The sequence below is a fragment of the Pyxicephalus adspersus genome, chromosome 1, assembly GCF_032062135.1.
Source record: "Pyxicephalus adspersus chromosome 1, UCB_Pads_2.0, whole genome shotgun sequence".
Lineage (NCBI taxonomy): Eukaryota > Metazoa > Chordata > Amphibia > Anura > Pyxicephalidae > Pyxicephalus > Pyxicephalus adspersus.
Window position 1 is genome coordinate 45,227,776 of NC_092858.1, and position 25,496 is coordinate 45,253,271.

The 25,496-nt window shown below is 37.9% G+C and overlaps 1 protein-coding gene across 6 annotated transcripts in view; it reads left to right on the plus strand.

Moving 5' to 3' along the window:
* The window catches only part of ADCY6 (adenylate cyclase 6), a 133,160-nt gene extending 123,979 nt beyond the window's left edge, over positions 1-9,181 (plus strand). For all 6 annotated transcript variants that reach the window (XM_072409446.1, XM_072409419.1, XM_072409411.1 and 3 more), the window contains one exon: positions 4,630-9,181. In XM_072409446.1, coding sequence (XP_072265547.1) covers positions 4,630-4,758 — 129 coding nt within the window. In that variant the 3' untranslated portion in view covers positions 4,759-9,181. The remainder of the gene's footprint in view (positions 1-4,629) is intronic.
* Positions 9,182-25,496: the final 16,315 nt, after the last annotated feature.

Sequence of the window (25,496 nt, forward strand, 5' to 3'; positions counted from 1 at the left end):
ATTCTATGAAAAAAACTGGTGTCAATGACCGCACTAATTGTACTTAATACTGCTATTATATTTATATATTTTGAACAAGCTATTATTTTGAATTTTTGAACAATTATTATTAATAATAATATTATTACTAAACAGGATTTATATAGCGCCAACATATTACGCAGCTCAATGATGCAATTACAAAGATTAAGCATCATGCATGTCATGACTGTTAGGTCTGTTGGTTTTAAAATATTCTACCACACCTACTAGTATATTTTTTGCCATGTAGAAATATAATTTCCACCAAAAACAAAATCAAGTAATTGATTAGGTTGGTGATGTCAGACTGCTATTATTCTGAACACATCTGTATATTTGCACAAATACAGCATGGACATTGAGAAAGTGTATTCATGTCAGTTTCAATGGGTTTAGATGATTCTACTTTGTGTTATTAAATAACCACTACATTTAAAATGAGAAATACAGGGGTGCGCATGCGCGGGGTCGGCGGATGATAATCCCGTGATCCGTCCCGGTACTGTGAGGGGAAATCAAAGGCAAAAAAAGGCTTACCTGTCAGTGGATTAAGTCCCTCCTGCTCTCTCCTGCAATGACATCCCGGAACAGACGGAGGCAATCAAGGCTGACTGCTAAAGGAGCCTTATCACGAGCATCAGGCAAGATGGCACCAGTCAGTCCCTCCACAGACCATGCGACTGCAGCCATGGATGAAGTGAGTGAGTCAGACATCTTCATGGATAGCTCTCCTTCCTTTTCATCACAACAGCCTGTTACTGATCAAGAGGGAATCCTGGAAAAGTTCCAGGCGATGCTGCACACAGCTCTTGAAGCTACTTTTAAGAAAAATCAGATCAGATCACTTCTCTAAGGAGCTGGGAGCCATAGGCAACCGTACTGTACAGCTTGAACACAGCATGGATTATGTTACAACAATGCTTGAGGGTCATGAAGAGGACCTAGACCTAAAGCCTTTTTTTAACACAATCACAATGATTCCCTCCTCAGGGATCCAATAGTCTGTAAGCAAGTATATACAGCCCTCTCTGACTATTTTGCGCTTAACCACACTCCTGAGGTCCCGAGCGAGACTCTCTGGGCTGCTTTTATAAGGCAGTCATCAGAGGCCGCTTGATTCAGATGGCATTACAGATCAAGAAACAACGTTTGGCACGAATAGCACAGTTAGAGCGTAGTTACACTGACTTGCGCAGTCAATTCTCGGCCACTTCCACGAAGGAACTAGGCAGACAACTGGAATCAATAGGCACCCAGTTGAACTCACATACAGTATCCCTAGCGGAAAATTTGTTGTGGTGGTCTAAAAATAATTGTTATTTGTATAGCGATAAGCAACACACAATGTTAGCTTGGAGGTTGCGTCAGCCTGACCACCACTTTACTCGTTACCATCTCAAAGTACACAACTCAGGCCTCACTAGTAACCCAGCACTTATTTTGCAGGAATTCCATAAGCACCTTAGGGAATTGTATAAATGGCCATCCTCTGCAGGGATCACAGCTTTGCATAGGTTTCTTGATACTCTTCAACTGTTGAACCCACCAGCTCCACTAGTGGAGTTATTGGAAACTCCGATAAAACAGACAGAATCTCCTTACTTAACATAGATGTCAAACTCCTAGCCTTGGTTTTGGCAGCACGTCTAAATCACAGAATAGATGGAGTGATAATCTTGGACTAGATGGGTTTTATCCCTAAAAGGCAGGCTGGAGACAACATTCGCCGAATTCTCCACCTGGCACACCACACACGCACCAGGGGGGTACGTTCATTCCTTCTTTGCGTAGACATAAAAAAGCCTTTGATTCTGTTCTGACCTGCAACTGAAGTTGCACAAATGTAGGGCACTAAATATCACTGTACCACCTGAAATGGTTTCAGTGCTGCGTGCATCCTTCCCATTTATCTGGGAAGAACGCCGCCTCCTCCACCTAGGGGTTTTCATAACAACTTACTATGAATTCATGTATGCGGCCAACAATCCAGAGCTAGCCCATCATCTTGCTTGAATCATGGAAGAGATTTCCTGGCCTGGGCGCATAGCTTTCATAAAAATGACCTGGTTGCCAAAATTGCTTTATCACATGAGGTTACGGCTTATAAAAATTCCCACCACTACCCTTAAAGTCTTGCAAAAACGAATGTTCCCTTTCATTTGGAACTTTACGCAGGTCCCGTATTCCTCGGCAGACCATACACTGACCACGGCAGCAGGGGGCCCATTGGTTCCTCACCTCCCACCTTACTATACTGCAGCTCAACTAGCGCCCCTCACTGCTTTCCATATTTCACCGTATCCCCCTCATTGGGTCACTATCAAGGCAGGCCTGGTAGCCCCAGTTTCAATTAATAATTTACTGTTGACTCTCCCCAGGGTACGTCCTGCACTCTCCAACACCCTATTGAAACATTCAATTCAGATTTGGGATTTAGCCAGACAGTTGGGGAGGTTTGGCTACCAAATAACCCCTCCCCCCTTGTCATTCATAGTGGGAAACCCATTGTTTCCACCGGGATATGAACACTCACAGAGATTTCACTGGTGGATTGAGAATGACCTATACAAAGTATCACAATTTTTAGGCCCAATTGGCATCTTTAACGCAGAAACAATACAGGAAAATTTCCATGTCCCAGCCTCTAAATCTTTTAGACTGATGCAAATCCCCCAGAATGAACCAGATGCGTTCGGTCTATGCCTCTTCCTCTTTTAAAACTTTGGTACGCAAGCATACGGCAGCACCTCTACCCTACATGGCCCGTTAGGAGAGGGACTTGGCTGTGTCCTTGGGGCAGAAGGAGTGGGAATAGATGTGGGACACCACTGCCCACTGTAGTATCAATAGCTCGGTCGTTGAAGTAAATTATAAGCTGATGATGCATTGTTACATGGGCCCGGTAAGACTGGCAAAAATAAAACCTGATCAGAGCCACAAATGTTTTTGAGACTGTGATTCTCCAGGCACCCTAATCCATATTTGGTGGGAATGTCCCAAATTGCGAAGACACTGGACCAATGTATACCAAATACCATACACGATTGTGGGACGGTCCCTCCCCAAACGCCCTGCAGAGGCCCTGCTTAACTTAAAACCTAAATTTTGCACTGCTACTCAATTCTGTTTATTGACTTACTTGTTCACGGCAGCTAAAATGATCATAGCAAGAGCATGGTGGTTGGCCACCCCTAACATTGCACAAGTCTAGCAGAAGAAAGATGTTGTGGTCACCTTGGATCAAATAATATATGCCAATGGGCTGGGATCGCACAAGCCTAATGATTTAAGGCTTTACTGTACGAGATATAACCAAGTCAATGGGTATATTCATATTGGGTTCTGTGTTAACCCATCAAACCCCCTGCCCCCCCCATCTACCATCTACCTCCGTTGTAGGCCCCTTTTTCTTTTCCTTTTTTCTTTCCTTTTCTTCTTTTCTTTTTTACCACTCGTTACTCTGGTTAAGGATTATTTTCGTTTGCATTCCCTAATGCACCTTGGGGATCCACTTGTGCCGACTCCCCATAAGCAATGCAGACATGAGCTTGTTTTTTGGGGGACTTTTTTAATCCCCGACCAAGGGGGATTTGTTCCCTTGGGTGGCCACAAATGTTTTTTTTTACCCACTCTGAGGTAAATGTTTGTTAAACTGACCACCATGTTAGCTATGTACTAAAACATTGCTTGCTCAATTTTGCTAATATATGCTTTCTCCCTCCCCACTTTTTTTGGAATGCCTTATTGTCTGTATTGTTTTGGATTTGTACCTTTATTTTTTTTTTTTTAAACTTTAAAAAATTTATTGAAACAGAAAATGAGAAATACATTTATGGAGTAACATGTAATTAAATGTATCGAAACTTAAGGAAGAAAAATTAAAGCAGAACAAAAAAAAATGTGACAGGTTAGGGCTTTATTGCAGAAAGGGACTGTCAATGTCTCTTCTGCAATAATATCTGTCAATTCACTGTCAAAACACCTGTCAAAATCACTGAGCTGTGTTGGTAGTCAGGATGCTCAGCTCATTCCGGCTTCTTCTGTGGCTGGTGGGGCTAAATAAACTCCCCTGTGCCTTCAGGCCTGGTCCAGCCAATCAAGGTGAAAAGAAGGAAGAAGATGGCAGTGCCTCCGATGGAACTGGGATAGATAAGTATACACAGGGCTTAGTTCCACTTTAAATACCCCTTGCTAATTTACCTTCATTATCCTATACAAAGATTCAGACCGGAACCACCAGTTATATGCCGTTGAAGTCCAATGGATACCTTGTTACTACCCATTAATTGTTCTGGTTCAAGGCAGTCACTGAAAAGCCTTAAAGGGAAAGCATAATTTACCCCAAAAGTTTCTTGAAAGGTGTTTCCAGAGTTTGTCAGAGCCTGAATTTTCTTGAAATCTTATCCTGTCTGTAGCTTGTATTGCATGGCCTGCTTTATACTGTTGCTTTAAGGATTAACATCAGTTTGATGCCTGTATGCCTGATAGAATCTCACTCAATATGTTTAAAACCAAAAGTCCTGTTTCCTATTTTTTTCCTATTTGTTTTTTAGTTTGTATCTCTGTGTGTGAAAACATATAATTACCAACTTTTTTTTTTTTTTATAGGTTACAACTGATCTGTACCAGGTCCTGGCAGCCAAAGGTTATCAGTTGGAGTGTCGTGGTGTTGTTAAAGTCAAAGGGAAAGGTGAAATGACCACCTATTTCCTCAATGATGGGCCGGCCAGCAGTTAGCAGGAACCTCTGGTCTCAGGGGAGGGAGGACATGGAAGCCTCATTCCGACCCTTATACAGAGTACCAAGAACAATAAGGAAGCTACCTACATGATCTGCAGCAACGCAGGTGCAAGGGGGCTCGGTGGTGCCAAAGCCTCGCACCTGAGATGAAGAGCTTGGTAGGGGCATGTTTGTATGGTGCTGTGCTCAGTGTCTGTGCTGTCCTGCCCAGGAGACTGACTCACCTTTACAATGAAAGCCAACTGCAGCAGCTTTCACCCTGGCACTTAAAATACTCACAGGCGGTACTTACAAATTATTTATTGTGAACCAGACATCATGCTTTTTTCTTTTTCTTCTTTATTTTTTTATTTTATTGGTTAAAAAGAAAGCAAGAGAATCCTTTTAAACAAGACTTTTTAAAGACAAAAAAAGCTTCTCAAAAAAACTGACCAAAGAGCCAGACGTACAGGCCACAGCAGGGAGGGGAGGGCATTGCCTTGTATGTTTATATGCGCTGTATGTTTTCTCTATCGTGAGTAAGTGACATGTCTCCAGCAGCAGATGGAACAGTTCTCTATATGATTCCTAGTACCGCCTGCAGGAATGCAAAAAGGGCAACAAAAGCAGCTCAGTTCTCTGCTTCAGTTCCATGTCATCCCCATCATCTATACTGTTCTGCGCTCCCTCACTTCCAGTGGTGACAAGCAAACAGGAACTCGTAATATCCCTACTTGGAACTGAAGTTCCTTTATAGTGCATTTATGCTTTGACTTTCCCCTTCGCATCCTAGAAAAGTTGCTTGGGAACCACATCCTAACAACAGGTGTCAGCATCCTCTGCCTATCTTGATCCCTTTGCTAAATTGCCTTTGATTCTTTAGAGTGACTTAAACAGGGGCAAGAGGAGAACAATGTGCTTACCTGTTTACACCCAACAACACAACACACTTGTGCTCTTTTTTTTCCTTCACTGTGAAGTTATTGTTTTCGATGTCTCATTTGCCAAATTTCACAGTCAGCCTGAGGATTAGGAAAGTTGTGGAACTGAAGAAGAGTGATTTTATGATTCATCAGTTTTGGGCAACAAAGACTGTCTTAGATATTAGCTGGCCTCTGAATTCCTCAGGCTGCAAGGATAGCCAGCGCCTTAATCCTTAAATAGTTGACATGGTTCACTGTTCATGTTCTGTATCCATGAGTGGGTCAAAAATTGCTTGTTGTAGTGGAGATGAATTTTCACACTGAAGGAATTAGCAGTTTAACCTAATTGACAAAGCTTATGTGCAAAACCATTGCCAGCCAATGTGTTTTTTTCTGACAAGTGTTATATGGAAAAAACATGGAATTATCCCATGAAAGTGATGAAAGGTCTTGAAAAGGAACAGGTTCATCCTCAAAAATTTAGAGGTATTAGCTATTAACCTCAATTTCCCTTCCATCTTTTTTTTTTCTAATACTTTCATAAGGGGTGATGCCTTTTGGCCAGACATTCTGCTATTTTACTCTCAGGCATAGATGGTCTTGATCTGATGAAAGGCAAAACTCAACACCTTTAGGGAGTATATTAATATGGAATAGCGCAGGGGTCTACAATGCCATATCTGGTGCCAAAGAGGAAAAAGGTTACAAGTATACATCTGTGCTACTTGTATTGGCGCTATAACAGATTCTACTGTTTCTCTTGAAATATTGTAAAAAAAAAAAAAAAAATACAAAGTATTTTTTACCTTTTTGGTGGGAAGATGTAGCTGAAGGTTTAACCACCATAAAGTAAAATTCTGTTTATTTTTCTATTAATATAAAAATGTTTGGTTACTTTTTTTTTCAGCACACTTGCTATGGACAATATCAACAGCCTCAAGTTATTGCTAAGTAGATGAACACAAAATATGGCTTTAACATTGTTATTTCAGTAAAGGAGAATAAAGAAAAATTACTTTTTGTAGGCTTTGAAATTAAAGTTTTAACACTTAGTTGCTGAGAGCAGAGCCTCCATATTCCATTTTTTTCTAATTCTGTATAATATAAATATAGGCATGCTAAAGGACCACAGGCTGACTACATTGTGTATTTGGACTAAAAAGCCACACTTTCCCTAAACCTCCCGTTTGAGGCTGTCTGCTTTTAAAGCTGGTGAATAGAGTTTTTTTTTCTGCCTAAGCTAATATAAGTGAAGTCACGTTCAGACCAGTTTCTGCAGCCAATGGCATTGCGAGAAAGGGGGTGAAGTGCCTTGAACAACTGTTTCTCTGCCATTACTTTGCTATGTACTCAGTGTTCACAGGTTGGCTACACTTTCTCCATTAAGATGTTTTCTGGTATTACTTATATTATTCCTACTAAGCTTGTTGCATACACAGACAAAGCTTGGAGTACAAAAAAAAAATGCAAAATATTGTTACACACTACAGAATACTCAAAGACCATGGTGGTATACTATCTGATTTTACTTTTTGAATTTTGCAATTGTCTGAATCCACTGTATAGAGAAGTATTGTAGCCTTGGTCTTAATGATCTTAACCATCTCTTCATTTTTCACATTAAGCTGGGTAAAAGTGTTGATGTAGTGGTGTACTATTTAGAATAACAAAGGCGCCTCTTTTCATATAGAGGTATTTAATAGGCCTCATTAATCATATACCATATGTTACAGGCTTGACAAGTTGCTCCCACACCACTTATATTAATATATATTATGTTTTTATTATACATATATTTATTAGGCCTGTAAATGTTTCCTTATGCCACACTAAAATTTGTGGTGTTAAATATTTATTTGTGCTGCCCACTTTACCAGCTCTGGCTGAATTACTGTTGTACTATTTATTTGCCTTACATTATTACCATCTGTTTGGAAGAACAGAAAGTCGAGTGTGCATTCCTAAGCATTTTCTCTTTATGGAATTTTTGTCACCTTAATTATATATTTGGTATGTCGATTTTTATTTGGCCACAGTTAACTTTGAGTAGAGGAGGTTAGGTAATGTCAGGACTGAAGTACACAGACTATAATAGCTCCTGATATTAGGTCTCTTCAACTAAAGGGAACAATTATATTCTTTGTTCATTTTAACACACAACAAGAAGAAAACATTATCACTTTTATCTGTTAAGCAAACCACTTGTTTCAGTACACTCTTTCTGTCCCACACAATGGGTTCTTCATTTTGACAATTTTGTGTACATGTTGAATTGTGAACATAAGATGTGTGGAGTTGGGCCCTGGCCATAACTACAAGTTAAAAGTCTGCCTTTTCTTCTCCCAGTGCAATATGAGAAATAGAAGGAAAGGCTTTGAGCAGATCCTCTGAAAAAAATTTTCAGACACTTGTGTGGATGGTAAAGACAAAACCTGCCTGACTACTCCAGATTTTATGAACAAAACATTAGTGGTTATTTCTGTAGTCAAATCTTACTATCCTGTGTTCTGCTTTTGGACAGGACCTTGTGGGAGCTTTTTACGACAAAGGGTTTTTTTTCATTGAAATTGAAAGTTGCAACATTAAACTTTCTGACTAAGCTGATAAATAATGTACCATCTCATGGAAATCCTGTGGAAAACATTTCAAACCTGTCAGACGTTTGCAGTTTTTGTTGGGAGAACATCATTTTGTCTAAGAAGAACCAAGGTATAAAAAGTTCTAGCCTTAACCCCTGGACTTTCCCATGCATCTGTATTAATGATTTTCTTATACAATATGTGCCATATTTTTTCAGAAAAAAGGTATTCTTGCATCTCAAAGTACCTTCTTGTAAATGAAGGGAGATCGGTTTATGGGGAAGGGGGTAATAAAACTGAAGAATTCTGTTTTATTTTTTTAAAATGTTTTGGTACATTGTACATGAGCTGTAGGGTTTTAATGAGAAAATTCTGGCTGTTAAGTGTAATGGTATCTTTGGTTAATATTGACTCTTCAGTATGTTACATTTGCGCATCTTATTGAATATATTTTTCTTTCCCATCGTTAAAAGTGGATTCTAGTACACAAAAAGAGGATTTAATAATTTTCTAATGTTTTAAAGTTATAGATAAAATATATATTTATAAAATATAATTTAAATATATGAAGTCTGTATATTTAAATTATATTAGGTGAAGTTATATTTGAATGTATGTGTGTGTAAATATATATATTTATATGTGGTTTTGTACAAAGAAAAATCTTTTCCAGGTACTATGATCCTTCATCATATAGTTGAAGAAGTAAGTGTTTTAATGCTGAGTTGCTAAAGAAAGGACACATGAGCTACTTGATAAATTGTATTTAGATGGCTCTATACCAAAGCAATGAAATTATTCCAAGAACTGTAAAAAAAAAAAATCATAGCAATGGGGTAAACCTATAGCTAGATTTTGTTACTATATACAGAGTTCTGATTTAGCCTACACATGTGCACTATTTGTTTGTTTGTGTTCAAATTAAACATTTTAAACATCTGTCGGAAAAGGTGTGTATGTGTTGTGTGTGTGTGTGTGTGTGTGTGTGTGTGTGTCAACAGAATTTATGCGGAGTGGGTGTTCTAAAGATTAATTCTATTTATGTCTGCTTCTTTTATGAGAGAAGGTTGAAAAATGGACAGCCATTACATATATGTAGAATTTAAAATAAAAGTGTAGTACAACAAAATTGTTACTTTTTTTTTTTGCACATAAAATGTGCACAAATACTAGCAGGGTTGCAGCATAGTATCCCTAGTGGTTAGGTATGGAACGTTCTCTTAAGTTGTATTTGCCTGAATTTCTGCAAATAATATAAAGTGACACTTTTTGTCAAACTAAAATAAAGTTGCTGTAGATGATAATGTCAATCAGTAGCTTTAGTTTTTGCACGCTTTCCAAGCTTCCACTTTAGGCAATGTACAGAACTGTATCAGAACTAGTACTGAATGGGTCTTATGATAATCTAAGACTTTTACATTAGGAAGTATGCCTTATACGATATAGTTGCATTCCTTTTGACAAAACCAGAGAAACATGTTACTTTGGAGAACTGCTCTAATGTATGATGAACACTGTTACTAAGGGGTGTGATTTTGAAAAAGTTTGCAGATATCATTTGGGTTGATATGTAAATTAAACCTAATAAAAATTGCATAAGTGGAAAAAAATAAACCTTAACATGAGCAAAGGTAATTACCTCCCAGGGTGCCAATCATAAATCACCTTTTAATAGTCCACCTAAATAATCAAAGATTGTGTTCTGATCTGTTGGAATAAGCTAAATACACCCTTTCCTTTTGTCATATACATGACATAGATATTTATATTTATGGACCCTTCTCATTTACCTCATATGATTGCCATGTACCTGGAATATAGGTACTGAAGAATTCTTCTCTTTTTAAAATGTATATAAATATGTATTATGTAGTTATATAATATTTGATTTGGATAAAGTAGGAAAGGAGCTAGCACTTTGTTGAGTTTTTCTTGTTTATCTGTCTTCAATGAGGACACCCTCACCCTCTCTGTTTATCCTTGCAACTATTGTCGCCAAAACAGAAATTGATGGAAAACCCAAAAACTTGAGTTGTCTAAGAGCAAAAGGTTCAAATTCCTCAGTAGCCACAGCTATACCTGGAGAAAATTTGCTAAAATAAAAATAGTGTTACCTCTCCTTCAGTCCTGCGCAGAAAGTAAAACTACCAGGACTACCTAGCAGGATACAGACAGCAAACAGTAAAACGTATAATGGTTTTAACTTCCCAGAGCCTTTTGGGTTTACAAAGAGAACATTTGTAAAATTATATTTTATAAACCTGACCGTAATATACAAAACATTATACGATCTTTTTAAGTCTTTGAACTATGAAACCAAATTGCTGCGGTATACAGTAAATATGGTTACTAACACGTTACTGGCATAACACATAACTAAAACTTTAATTAAAAAAATAAAGATGGGGTGAAGGCAGACAGGGATGTATTGTGAGCAGTTGTAGATGGGGTCTATGACAGGCTGGTTATTGTTGGCTGTACTTACCGGTACTATGAACTCCAACCTGTTGGATGGCATTGCCTCCTCCAAAGCTGCACTTTATGTTGTAGGACCACCGGATGAAGTTAGCCAGCCTCGGCCAGCTGCTACTTTACTCATTTCTTGCACAAAGGTCCTGCATTAAATAAATCCTCTAAACTGCAATTGTCTCCTTACTTTTATAGACAAGACCTACTTCTATCATTTATAGGTCTTTAAAAAGAATATTATTTTTCAGTGGGGTAAACTGGTACAATATGGTTTAAATTGGTGACCGATTAGGTAAATTGTGGCATTTTTCTTTACGGACATTAAACTATAGATGTGTATCTCTTTCCCTAGTCAGACTAATAGCCCACTCTTATTCGATAGGCTGCTTTCTTATGAATGTGAGTGATCTCATACCTTAAAATGGATGTTGTTTGAATAGATTTATCTATGAGTATTTGCATATTAGCCCCAGAATTTACTAATATAGCAAGGACAGTGATCAATGTCTCATAGCAGCCAATGGGCAACCATCTTCTGTCTGTCAGAATTCGTAGCTATGGTGCATTACACTTTGCATTGATATTTAAAATGGCTAGCTGTGTTTTTGTATATACGTACAAGCCAGCAGTCCGTCTGCACATGATGACGTTACACAATCCAGTGTTCTAGTGACTCTAGAAGACATTCCAGGTCATTGCCCTTATTACTGTGATAAAAATGTGCAATCCATCAGAAAGGTCCAGTGTATCAATTTAGGCATACCCCTTCTTGATTTTCAATAGCCAGTAATGTGTGACATTTTTCTGATTTTGTAAGAATACACAATAAAATGTAATTCATTAAAAAGAAAATAGTGTCTTCAATTCTCTAATATAGGCATAGGGATATAGTATGGTTCCACTCATACCTGTGCATCCTTTATGCATACCACAAATCGTTTTTTGCCAATTTTACCAGTTAAATAACTAAATATACTCTTTTTTAACCATATATATATATATATATATATATATATATATAATACTCATGAGCCTTCATATTGAAAAAATATTGCATGCATTTTGTTAAGGCATAATACAGTTTGACTGATCTATACCTTACCAAAATGCACATTGACAGGCTTACAAAGATGTATGTATGTTTTTAGTGTATGTAACTGAGAAGAAAACAACAAAACTTAGCAAACTGAACCCCCACCGTGAGATGTGATATTTGTAAAGGGTTGTGCTTGTAGCATAATTTAGGAAAGGCTTAGTTCACTTGGGGTGGTAAAAAAAGATTTTTGCTTTGAGTCTTCTAAACCAGGTTCAAAGAATATAGAGGCTTATGTTACAGGAAATTTATCATGTATACATACCCAATAAATACATCTAATCCTCCACCCCAGATTCTAACATTTTGTAACAAAATTATCTAGACTGAAAATAAGATGTCTGTCAAGGTTTAGCCTTTTACAGAGTTTAACATTGTGGTTCTAAAGGTAAAAACATAAATTACAATGCCACCACTGACAGTTTTGCCTCTCAGGCCTCAGGTTTTCACATAATGGATACATAGCAAATTATAATATGTAGCTGTGGATTCATATGTTGGCACCCCTTATCCACAGTTCCTGATATGACTTGAAACTGATTAAAGTCATTGACATCCCTCATTGTTCCATAATTAACAAAAATCCGACTTAACCTTACAGTTTGATTTAACATAATGTTTCAAATAACAAAACATCAGAATGGCACGATCAAAAGTGATGGGACTGTTAACCTAATATTTTGTTTCCCAACCTACAAACAAGTGATTCAGGTTGCTTCTGAGAGTTCTGCCTCATTCACATAGTAGTTTGACCACTCTCCATGAGAAAACTGCTCCAGTTATGTCAGGTTTGAAGGTTGCTATCTCCAGACTGCAAGAATAGTTCTTGTTATAGAAGCTCAATAGGATTTAAATTACAATTCAGAGAAAGTCGTTACGGATATTCCAGTGCTTTATTATAGCCATCATTGGTGTGCCTTTAGCTATTTGTTTTGGAACTTTATCTTGTTGGAGAATCCATGACATGTTAGAAATAGCTTTCTTATTGGCAGTATGTTTCACTCTGGAATGTCTTTGATCTTAGGATTTCATTGCTACCCGCACAAACTTAGACATCCCATGTGGAAAGCAGCAAAGTAGCCCCAAAACATAATTCCACCATTTTTCACAATGAGTATGAAGGTCTGACATCCTTCTTTCTCCTTCTGTGGACATTTGCTGTGAAATTATGTATTTTTGCAGTCTGTACAATGTTAGGCTCTATCACTGTAATCACAAACTGTGCAATTATTTTTGTTAAACTAGTAATGGGCTTAGGCTATGTACAGACTAATGTCACTGGAAACCATCTTTCCCGACCATTTCTAGCAACACTAGAACAAATAAGTGGTGAACAGACAGTACTGTTGAAACAATGACAGTGGTCATAAGGCTCGATTGTTCATTGATCCATCAGGACGAATCAATGAAAGATGTCAGGTGACCTCTGAGCGTGCTAGATTTTGGCCGAAGAAAATGATCTTGAAATCCTTGCGTATGTCTGTAACCTTGCAAATAGTTTTTTCTGTCATATTAATAATTGGCTTACCTAGAACACAACTCTTTTCAACAATCTAGCTGATTAATTTGTTTTGTGTGTAGTGTTTACTCACAGAGTTGTCATACTTAAGATATATATGTGCACAGGTTACTGCTGTTCTAATCTTTACACTGTAGCACTGGTGTATGAAAGGCTGCTTAAAGAAAACATTGATTTCATTTAGTCCATTGGTAAGGCCAGAATCTGTTAGAACCGTTCTTACATCAGAAAGCTATGATATGATTAAAAGAAAAGAGTAGATTGTAAAATATTTAGCAATCTTGGCATACTTGAATCCATACGATCTATGAAAGAGATGTAGCTGGTCAACTTGCTTCTTCACTATATGACGGTTTAAATAAAAAGACCTTTACTTTAGAACTTTATTTTATTCAATCTTGTTATTCACAAAGCTATGTTTTTTTTTTTTGATCATCAGTAGTCCAGGTTGATGCACTGTGCTCCAAAGAGGAGTTAACACAATGAAGTCACGTAGGTTTTTAGTCCAGAGTATTCTTATTGGGTACTATTGTTTTGTTTTTAATTGAGCTCAGGGTAGCATGGGAGGTGGCAAATCTTTCTAATTCATGCTTAGTAATGGTTGAGCTTGGTAAGATTAGGGTTGTAAAAGATTGGATAATATTTTGAAACATTCTTCTTTACTAAATGTACCTAAGTAATGGGGGCTGGTCATGAAAATCTGTAAAGATAGGTCCTGTTGTATGAGCACAGCTTTGGGCCTTTGGGAATCTCTGTGATGAGTCCTTGTCAGTTTATAGACCAATGTTTATCTGCCATACAGTTTTACTACAACATTGAAGGATGCATCATCTTCATATATCCGCACTTCAAAATAAGATCATATGTAATAATTCTGAACATTATAAAAAAAAATTGGATGAGATTGGACAACAGCGGAGTCTGAAGAAAATATCTTGTGGTCTCAGGAAGTTGGTACGGAGATTTTTCCGTGGAATAGATGAATCTCCGAATCTCCTCTTTTTATCTCCTCTGTAACACACACTAAAAACAAACATGTATATTTGTATGTGGACTGTGGGTAAGGGACAATCTGCAAAAAAAAAAGAAAAAAAACAATCAATTCACTGTGCGCCTGTGATGTCAGCGTGCGTTGTTAACACCAGCCCTCTGTGTTCTGTTTGATTTCACAAGAGTTCAAGTATTAATTCTGGGTTTGGCTTTTTGTCTTCTTAGAAGGTTCTGGCCTAACTCTGTTCAGTTTTTTTTGTCAACCAAATGCAGTTAAAAAACAAATATATCTATATAAATATCTGCTCTTGTGTGTTTTTTTTTTTTTTTTTCGATTTACAAAAAGCTTTCTATGAAATCTTAACATTTTTGTAATATAACCATTAAAACAAAAAGAAAAAACAAATCACCATGTATTTCATTGAAATATTTAATATATTTAAGTATGAATAAAAGTTGAAATATTTGTAACAATGATAGCTTATGCTTTTTTTTTAAAAAGATGAAACTTTTTTTTACGTCTTTAAAATGTATTTGGGGTAAATTCTATCCAAACGTGAGATTGATACTTTCCTTTCTAAAATAGACTTCTGAACCAAATAAAGTAATATCACTAATATTAATTAGTTCCTGGAAATTTATCAATTTTTTTGGTGAAAGAGTTTCCATCTTTTTAATTTATGTGTAAATTAGGTCAAACTTTTTTAATGTTACACTGGGGGACAATTTTAAACACATTTTTTGTTTACTTCAATTTTTAAGCTTATTTACACTAAAATAGATATGCTTATTCTGAAAGTGCAGTTAGTTTTCTTTTATAACACCTGTGTTTTTCTCTACTGCTTATATGAATGTGATTAATGTAGCGTGGATTTGTATAGGCTTTTTTATTTACACGCAAGACAGTGTGGTCAGAGGTTGTGCGCTGCTCTAGGTAGTGAATACGCAAATTATTTTTCTACTTACACAAGTATTTCTTTTCTTTCAGGTCATGTCTGGCTCTGCTGTTTCTCGTCTTAAGTGTCTAAACAACCCTGATTTATTTTGGTATATCTGTGGCAGGTTCACAGTTCCCAGGGCGAACATCAGCACATTTGTAGAGCAAGCCTATTTGGCATATTTCAAAATTAAACTTGGTGATCAAGCTAAGTCATGAGCCCCTCATAAAGAGTGCAAACAGTGTGTCAAGGGTTTACGGATGTGGACAAAGGTAGGAGCTAGGAGATCATTTCAGTGACTGTTACTTTTGTATAGTGAAAACTTCAGGATATTACAAGAAAAATAGTTGTAACATAGAAATATATATTCTTGTCTACCATCGGCTATACGCCCAGTGGCTCATTCAGATGAAATCCCAGTGCCGGTTTTCGTTACACTACCCTCTCTTTAAGAATATGATTATGGTGATGAACTAGGTGACAACAATGATGAAGAGTTTGAAAATGAAGAGGACTCTGTTTGTAAGGGATTTTATCAGCATGAGTTGAGTGATTTGGCACGTAATTTGGGACTATCGGAGATGGCTTCAGAACTCCTAGCATCAAGACTGCGTGAGAAAAACTTATTTGAAAAAGGAATGAAGGTATCCTATTTTCGAACCAGAGAATTTGCATTTCTGCAGTTCTTTAGAACTGACAGTGGCTTTGTGTATTGCCATAGCATACCTGGTTTAATGGAGGAATTGGGAATTCCAATCTTTAACTCAACTGAATGGTGACTATTCATCGATAGCTCAAAGCGGAGCTTATAGTTTGTCCTCCTTCACGATGGCAATATATTTGGGTCAGTACCAATTGGCCATTCAGTTTCTCTTTGTGAAGAATATGCAGACATAAAGAGAGTCATTGAGTTGTTGCAATATCACCAACATGGCAGCACGGTGGCTCAGGGGTTATCACTCCGGCCTTTGCAGCACTAGGTCCCAGGTTTGATTCCCAGCCAGGACATTATCTGCATGGAGTTTGCAGGTTCTCCCCGTGTCTGTGTGGGTTTACTCTGGGTACTCCAGTTTCCTCCCACATCCCAAAAAAAAACATGCAGTAAGGTTAAATGGCTTCTCTTTAAAAAAAATTGAATTTAGACTACATTAATGACATATGACTGTGGTAGGGACATTAGGTTAGTGACACGACTATGGCCTTTGTACAGCACTGCGTAATATGATGGTGCTATATAAAAACTGTGTAATAATAACACAGTTATTGGTTATCTGTGTTGACCTTAAAATGGTACGCTTCCTTCTTGGTCAGCAACACGGATACACTAAATATCCCTGTTATCTGTGCATGTGGGACAGCAGAGCTCATGAGAGGCATTGGGTGGAAAGGAATTGGCCTCCAAGATCTGCCCTAAAAGCAGGTGATCCAAACATTCTACATGAGCCACTTGTTGATAGAAAGAATATTATATTCCCTCCTCTGCACATGAAACTGGGTCTGATGAAGCAGTTCTTTAAAGCTTTGCCAAGTGAAGGACAGTGTTTCACGTACCTCATTTTGGCATTTCCTAGCCTGTCAGTTGAAAAAGTAAAGGCCGGTGTGTTTGATGGTCCACAGATTCGGCAGCTCATCAAAGATGAACATTTCATCAGGACAATGTCAGAAGTCAAAAAGAATGCTTGGTTATCATTCAAAGCCATTGTCAAGGACTTTCTTGTAAACACACAAATAATTACACAGAAATGGTTGAGAAACTCTTGGAGAGCTACAAAATGCTTGGTCGCTTTATGAGCATCAAGGTGCACTTTCTGCATAACCATCTTTAAAACTTCCCGGAAAACCATGGTGCAGTCAGTGATGAGGCAAGGTGAACAATTCCACCAAGATTTGAAAGTCATGGAAGGGCAGTATCAGGGTAGATGGGATGTACATATGATGGCTGACTATTGTTGGAGCACCCGGTGGGATTGTCCTAACACTGAACACTCCATTGTATGTAAAATTTGTATGTTTTTTGATAAAAATAAAAGGTACCCTGTATCGTAAAAACTGGACGTGATAGCAAAACACTGGGGTCATTTCTCGATTCACCACCCAAAAATTAGTAAAAAGAACAAGTGTGAGATCTAACTCAACATAAAATGTGTTCCCCAGTGTTATTATTATAGAGTGGAGAGGGTTGAAACCCCTGTCCTGTTCACCTATAGCAAGCCCCGGCTTAGCCTTGGGAGACTGGCTGCATCTCCCAGCACATGGTTGCCCCCAGGACTTGAGTGCAGGAGGGATGATGTCTGGGGAAGGGCTAGACCAGGAGGCAACAGATAAAACTGTACCTGGATTCCAAAAGACAAGTCCAGAATACAAAGCAAGAGGTCGTTCATGGGTAATCCATCACCAGACAAGGTATACAAGGGCAAGACAAAAGGTCGATCCAGGCAGCATACACTTGCAGAGTCAGAAACAGGCAACAGTAAATTAGACAAATTCACACACCAACAGCTGCAAGTCAGCCTAGCTTAATGCTGTAACAGTCACTGGTGACTGGGAGCAGAGAGGCTATAAAGTTCCAGCAACCAATGACCACGTGGGATAGAATCAGGAACTAATCTGCCTCTAAAATCCCCTTTAGCTGTGCACAGTCTGAGTGTGAGCTGGGGATGCCGATAAAATACATCAGGCTGCACGGCTAAAGGGAAGCAGGGGCTGCTACTATCTTTTAATTCACCTTCCTGCTGCAGGTGACAAAACTGGACAGAATAAACGGTGTGATAAGCATCGTCTAACATACCTCAGGTAAAGTCACTTGATTTTTACATTCACGACTTTATAAAAAAGATCCTATGTCTCTAATCTTACCCACCACAGCCTAAAAAAAACCCTTGTATTTTAAACCAGAGTTTTCCCAATGCAAAACATAATGGTTTTATTCAATATTTTTTGATAGTGGGTTTGCAAAAATATTTCTATACATCAGCTCCACATTCACACATCACTCCACATCCAGAAGCATTGATGGAGCTTACATTTATGGAGACACTATAACTTCAACAAAGCTTTTTCTGAACATTTGATTGTATAAAGTGGGGAGGGGATAAAAATAACTATGTTTTTTGTAGATGAGAGAACTACAGGGCGATTCCAAAGGAAAACCTGTTTTACATGTAAAGATATGTCCACATCCTAGATAAGTCGTTCTCAAGGTACGAGACTCACAGAATAGACAAGGAATGACACACAACCCACAATGCTATAATGCTGTAGAGTCTGGCAGACCACTGTAATGACTGTAGATGCAATTGTAAAGGATCATTTACATCACTTCCTTCTACCTTGTACACACAACAGAGAATGACAGATAATTGACAAAACAAATCTGTCCGCATGGATCATGCGTTACAACCGAAAATAATTAAGGATCTACATCCTTTGAAGATGTATCATGTTATGAATGTTGATGAATATTCATGTTAATGATCACATATGAATATGTTAATTATCACATTTACATTATTCACATGACTTTGTTGTACGTTATTATTTCCAAATGTTTAGAGACCATCACTATTGTGTTTCATTGTTTAGTTCTGGATAATGCTCTCTTCACATCCCCTGAGGAAGTCTACAGGCGAAACGTGTAGGTATACGAGACGTTGCTCTTGCACGGGTTAGAAATAAAATGATCCCATGACAATTATGGGAAAAGACCTTAAACAAATATACAGTGCTTGTGATTCAGCTCCCCATAAAACCAAGTATTCAGTGAAAATTTGGGGAAAATAATTTTCATCACAGGCCTGTGTGATCTGACAATGTTTTAGGCAACAATTTTCTAGTGCATGTATGTAGCTTATTACAGTCTAAAATACGGTTTCTCAGCTCAGAGCATTTTTAGGTATCCAGTGGTAAGAAAAAAAAAATCCAATAAGCAATTCTAAACTTGTTTTTTTTTTATACCCCTGAGGAACCCTGATACATAATTTTCATAGTAAACCCCTGCTATAACCAATTTATTGGGGTGGGGGGGAGACTCCTCTTACATTGGTGGCAAAAAAGAGAGAAAGCCCCCCCCCCACATGCACAACATTTATAGACAACTAAACCTGATCTAACTCTTTGCATACCTTGTTTCACTAACTGGATAATGTTAACTTACACTGCCCTCTGGTGACTGAACTATACACAAAAAAAGAATGCAATGCTGCATGTTATGCACAAGCCATGAATTTAATGTGAAACATTTCTTTGCTTTTCTAAGTATCGTTTAGTGACATCAGAAGATGAAGATACACATTTCTCAGCTGCAACGCACCAGAGCAATGCATCCCGATGGGTTCGTTCTATTTATCATCCAATATCACATATACATTAGACAATGAATGATCATCCATGCACCCACTCCTAGGCACCTGTCAGGTGCTGTTACTCCTGTGCTCATGTAAATTAAATACATAACCTGTTATCTGGTGGCTGAAGAGTAGCAATGGAGGACTTTTAAGAAGTAATGGAGGGTTACCTGTGGCAGGCAACAGATAAGGAAATAAAAGCCTGAATTGGTCACCACTGGAGGATGGCACTTTCACAGGCAAGTGTGTCATAATTTTCAGGTATGCTTAAATGTTTTCTATGACAATGCTAGCGCATAGATCATCACAGAAGACAATAAGTATGGCAACCGCAACCTTACATTGTCACTTTCCACATTTCCAAAGCCAACTATTTTAACTCGTATATGACACAATGATATATATTATTATGATATATGGTGTCCCAAAAGTCACTATACACTTTTAATGAATTCCCAAAAATTACACAAAAGATTAAGAAAATAAAAGAAAAAAATCTTCATATATATAGCATTAACAGTCCTTGCAGTTTTACTTGCTAGGCTTGCCATCACGTTCAAACGCCTTGAAGATTAGTTGTATACCTTCACATCCATTTCCTACAACTTTCAGGCACCTTCGGATATGAGCCTCTCCGAAGTTTTGCAGCATCTCTTCCCCGACCTCGCTGCAGGTTGTGCTGATTCTTTCCTCAAGCTGTGACAGGTTACGGGGCATAGTGGCATACACCTTGCTTTTGATATAGCCCCCCCAAAAAAGTCACATGTCAGTTTGGGTAAAGTTTTATCACTCTCAGAAGCATCCTTTGTCAATGCTGAGTTCCAGTGCAGCCCTCTGGATGGACTTTTCCTGGCTTTGCGTGAACACCTGCTCCAGTTCAGTGTTTTCCTCGGTGGTGGTAGTAGCAGGGCTTCCGCTGCATGGTTTGTCAAGAACACATTCTGTTTCTAGAAACTTGCCATGGATATCGTAAATTGTGTTATGGGTTGGAGCAGTGTGATGGCCATAAAGCTTCTCAAACTCGCGCTGAACTGCAGTGGGGGACTGAAAAACTTCCTGCCTTGCTCCAATGTCAGTTGGTAAGCCATGGTTAAGGGAATGATATGCTTACAAAAACTGCAAAGCCCAAGGCTAGGTACCCACGTGCAATAATTGTTAGAAAACGAACGACTATTGACAGATCAACGATTATTATGTTAAAATATAACCCACCAATATTGTACACACACTAGATATGATCGTTTGAATCAAGCAGGAAATGCCGTGTATTATAAAACTATCCACGACCACTACACAACCGTACACACAATAAATAGCGAATGATCGTCACCCAAAAGGATCCGCCAGGACGGTTGTTCGTTTCCAGAGCATTTGCTCGATCATTGGCGTTGTTGGCCAGACATTGTGCACTTTTTTTTGTTAACGGTTAAGGAACAATCGGTCGTTAATCGTTCGTTTCCAACGACAATTATTGCAAGTGTGTACGTAGCCTAAGTTGTCATATGCTAATGGCCACATGTCTCTCCCAATGATACCTGGAACGAAATAGAAAAAAAGGAAGTGTGTAGTGACTTTTAAGACATCCTGTATATACATTTCAGTTGAACTAAGTTCAGAACTTTCACTTGGCTATTCCAGAACATTCACTTTATTCTTCTTTACTGTTCTTTGGTGGAGAAATTTGTGTGTTCAGGATAGTTGTCTTGCTGCATGACCCACTGTCTCTGTAGATTCAGTTCACAGACAGATATCTTGACAACCTTCAGTCCAAACGCCTTACGACTATTGAGACTATCTGGACCTTTTCCAGCTTTATAGGGTTCAACAACACTTTTTCAGAGGACCTCAGACATTTCCTTTGTTCAAGTCATGATACATATCCACAAATGTGTTATGTGTCTGTATGTGTGATCACCAAAACACCAGACTCTGATTTCACCTTCAAATTATATGACAATCCCAAGGATTCACTTACTTTTGCCACATACAGATATGGTATTGGTTCATTATTTTTTCAATACACAACCCAAATATGGTGAATTCTATGCTCCAAATTACTATCAGGGTGGTTGGTACACACTGAGCATGCGAAAAAATGTAAAATGTGGCCCCATTTACACCTTAAAGAAGTCAATAATATATATTGAACCTTTTACTGCATACCTCAGTAACAAGGTAACAAATTCTTTTCATACATCTTCATGAATAAGTTGGCCCAGGTGGGTGCCACACCTTTATCCACACCTATTTTTTTATTATAGCCTTGTAAAAAATCACTAGCATATCATCCAGTGATGCCTGATTCCATATACAGTACATTACATGCTGTCATAAAACAAACTGGGATCTATAACTGCCAAACACTCATCGTGTAAGACTGGCATGTACCGTATTTTTTGCCATATAAGACGCACTTTTTCTTCCCCAAAACTTAGGGGGAAAAGTTAGTGCGTCCTATACGACAAATGTGTTAAAAAAAATAATTAAAATATTATACTCACCTGATACCCGATCCTGCGTGTGTCTCTGGCTGCAGCGTGTCTCTCTTCTCTCCTCTGCCAGCATCGTGTTTTCTCCTGTCTGTAAAGCAAAGCGAAAGAAGCCGGCACAGCGCCACCTGCTGTTCCCTGTCCTAACTGCCGTACAATAGAAAAAAAGCACAGAGTGATCAGAAGGGGAGTTTGAATGACAGAGTGATCAGAAAGGGAATTTGAAAGGTACAGAGTGATCAGAAAGGGAATTTGAATGGCACATGAGTGATCAGAAGGGGAATACCGGTATGAATGGCACATGAGTGATCAGAAGGGGAATAATCTTTCAGAAACTTTTTTTCTAGATTTTCCTCCTTTAAAATTGGGTGCGTCTTATATTCCGGAGCGTCTTATACGGCGAAAAATACGGTATATAACTTCACTAATGGAAACTGCTCATCTTCACGTTAAAGCTATTCAATTTGTTTAAGGAACATTTAATGTCTCAACCATAAGATCTCTGCATCACAAAGTATGATCTTAAGCTGTCATCAGCATACTTAGCTATTGGGGAGCAAACAGAATCTATACCGGACACAACTGGACATCCGGGTGGTCAAACTGGATACCTAAGTGTCTTGAGGAGGATCTAGAAAACAGGTGTATTTGGGAATCCTAACTGCCAAAACCTTGATAATCTTTATGAATGGGTGCCAATGCACACACCCTGGAAAATTTACTGCTCGTGAATTAATCTTTGTACGCTTTTGGGATATTTGTCATTGACAAATTATTCCAAAATAATAAATGAATCCCGATCCTTTGGTAAATGATGGTGGTTAAAAAAAAAAAAAAAAACATCCAATGGCATCAGAAGATGACTAAACTCAATGATTCTTGGGTCTACCTAAACTAAATATGTTTATAGCAGTCCCACTGGTTTCGGCCAAGTCTGAGTTTTTTTTGCCACTGAACTCGTTCAGCTTATGAAGGGAAGTTATGAGCACCACGAGCACTGACTTCAGTTTCTTTGGCTGACCACTGTTTTTGGTCTTCAGTCTTGCATGCTACTTTAAACTTCTGGGGAAAAAAAACTTGGACAGTACATCTAGGGACACCTATCTTTCTTGTTTACTACTTCTATGCAGTATGGCTTACCTGTTTCTTGTTTCTTTGCTTAGTTTTGTCATTTGGTAAGAATATCCATGGTTTTAGAAACCTCAACTTGTTAGTTGAGTGCGGCTTTTCCTCACCCAATTTCATTCCTCCTACAGAGCTGGTTCAGTTTGATTTATTGATTGTATTTTACCCTACATGACATTATGTACAATTGATTAATAAACCCTGTTTAATATTACTATTTTATCAAGTATTGGACTATATGTTTGCAAAATCCTTACCTATGCACAAACGTACCTGGAGAACAGATGTTATTTAAAGAAAAAGTTTGGGCACAGCAAATATTGGCTTTTTTACATTTTATGTACATTGTAATTTGTTAATTGATAAAAACTAATAATTTCATATTTTTTCAGGTATTCTTGGTTCTTTGCATAAAAAGCTGGGTGAAACATAAAATACACCAGAGAAGCATTTCCATAATATCTTTGTTTCACCCCCGATGAACACAATGCACTGGAAAAGTTTATTTATAGCCTATGACCATTATTACATGTGAGCAACAGCTTAGTGATTAGATAACTCAACTTCATTTTAGACAGCAGCAGGGAGATTGTTATAAAAGCTACAATTTGTGGGCTGGAAGTGTGAAGGTAACCTTAAGTGCCCTAAAGAAACATTGCAATTGCCTGTAAATGCCAAAACACTTATTTATTCTTTATTGGAAACAAGCATCCTGTGGCCTTAAACTACTAGGAAACCCTAAATCCTAATATGCTGAAAAGTTTTGTTTTTCAGAAACTGACTGGTTGCCTAACTTTCATTGTTAGGGCTCTATAAAACAGGGAATCAGATATTCCCTCAAAGATTCCTGGGAGATATTATACTTAAACTTCATTTATATAGCGCCAACATATTACGTAGCCCTGTACATAAAGAGAGGTTGCAAACGACAGACAGATACAGACAGTGACACAGGAGGAGGGGAGGACCCTGCCCAGAAGAGCTTACAATCTAAGGGGTAAGGGAAGCAGCACACAATAGGAGTGGAGAGAGGGTGGTGGGAAGTAGTGAGTTTTACGAGACAGAAGTAGATGGGTAGACAAGTTTGAAAATATGGGTTTCAAGAGCACTTTTAAATAAGCAGAAAGTAGGAGCAAGCCTAATACTTAAAGACCAAATGCACAAGGTAACACAACACTTAGTTTTGCTTTAGGTACAAATATTTCACAGAGCATCTGATTCACATATATTCAATCACAGCAGAGTCTTCTCCCCCCGAGTCCCAACTCAATCCAGAAATGCTAAAACATTCATTTCCTAAAGGGGAGGAAGCAGCGGCCGCCTTCTGCTTGTTCTCTCCTATCCATAAAGAGGATGCTGTCTACACAATGCTTGATTAGTCCTACTGTCACTTGAAACTATCAATAACAATTGTTTGCAATAACAGAGATGTAACTTCTATATCTTGCTTAACAGTAAAGAACAATAATTGCAGGTGAAGGTAAACCACTGCTAAGGTCACTGGGATCAAGAGGAAAAAAATTATTGAAAATATTTTTTATTCTGTAAAAGACTAGATTACATCATGAGAATGAATGCATATCTCATGAGGAGGAAGAGAGGATCTAAGGTGGTACCATTTAATTCTGCACATTAAATCTGCAGGCAGCTTGAACACCCTTATATACCACACATTATCTCCATATAGAAAGAAAACAATTTCATTTGAAATGATACAATTGTTTAAATTACATTAATAATGTCAATGTATTATATTGACAGCACTAACAATCAATCATATTCTTTTCAATGATTCAAAGTTTCCACCAATTGTATGTGAACATGCCCATGGCAAAGTTAGTATACATTTATGTATAATGTGAAATGCAAATTAAGTATGCAGATTTCAAACACTTTACATTTCAGAGGCATTCAATAAAAAGTCAAAGGGTTACAATACTGATTATTTTGGGCAGTAACCCATTGTGACCAATCAGAATTAAAATTGCATTGGTTTGTCCTCAGCCAAGTAAACTGAGATAAGCTGCTATTAGCTACTGCACTTTAGACTTTGGTGTTGTTAAAAAAATGTAATAAGAAACATAAAGATAAACAAATCTCAGGAGATACACAATGACCTAATATATAGAGGATTGTTTGGCAATTGTCTTAAACCTAATAGAATATTACAAATTGATTGTGTAAAAATAAAATCAAACTTAATATACTCAGTGGCCCAAAGAATTCATATGGTGTGAGAAGAATTAAAAGACGTCGCTGATTAGATAACAAATGGCACTACAGTCATA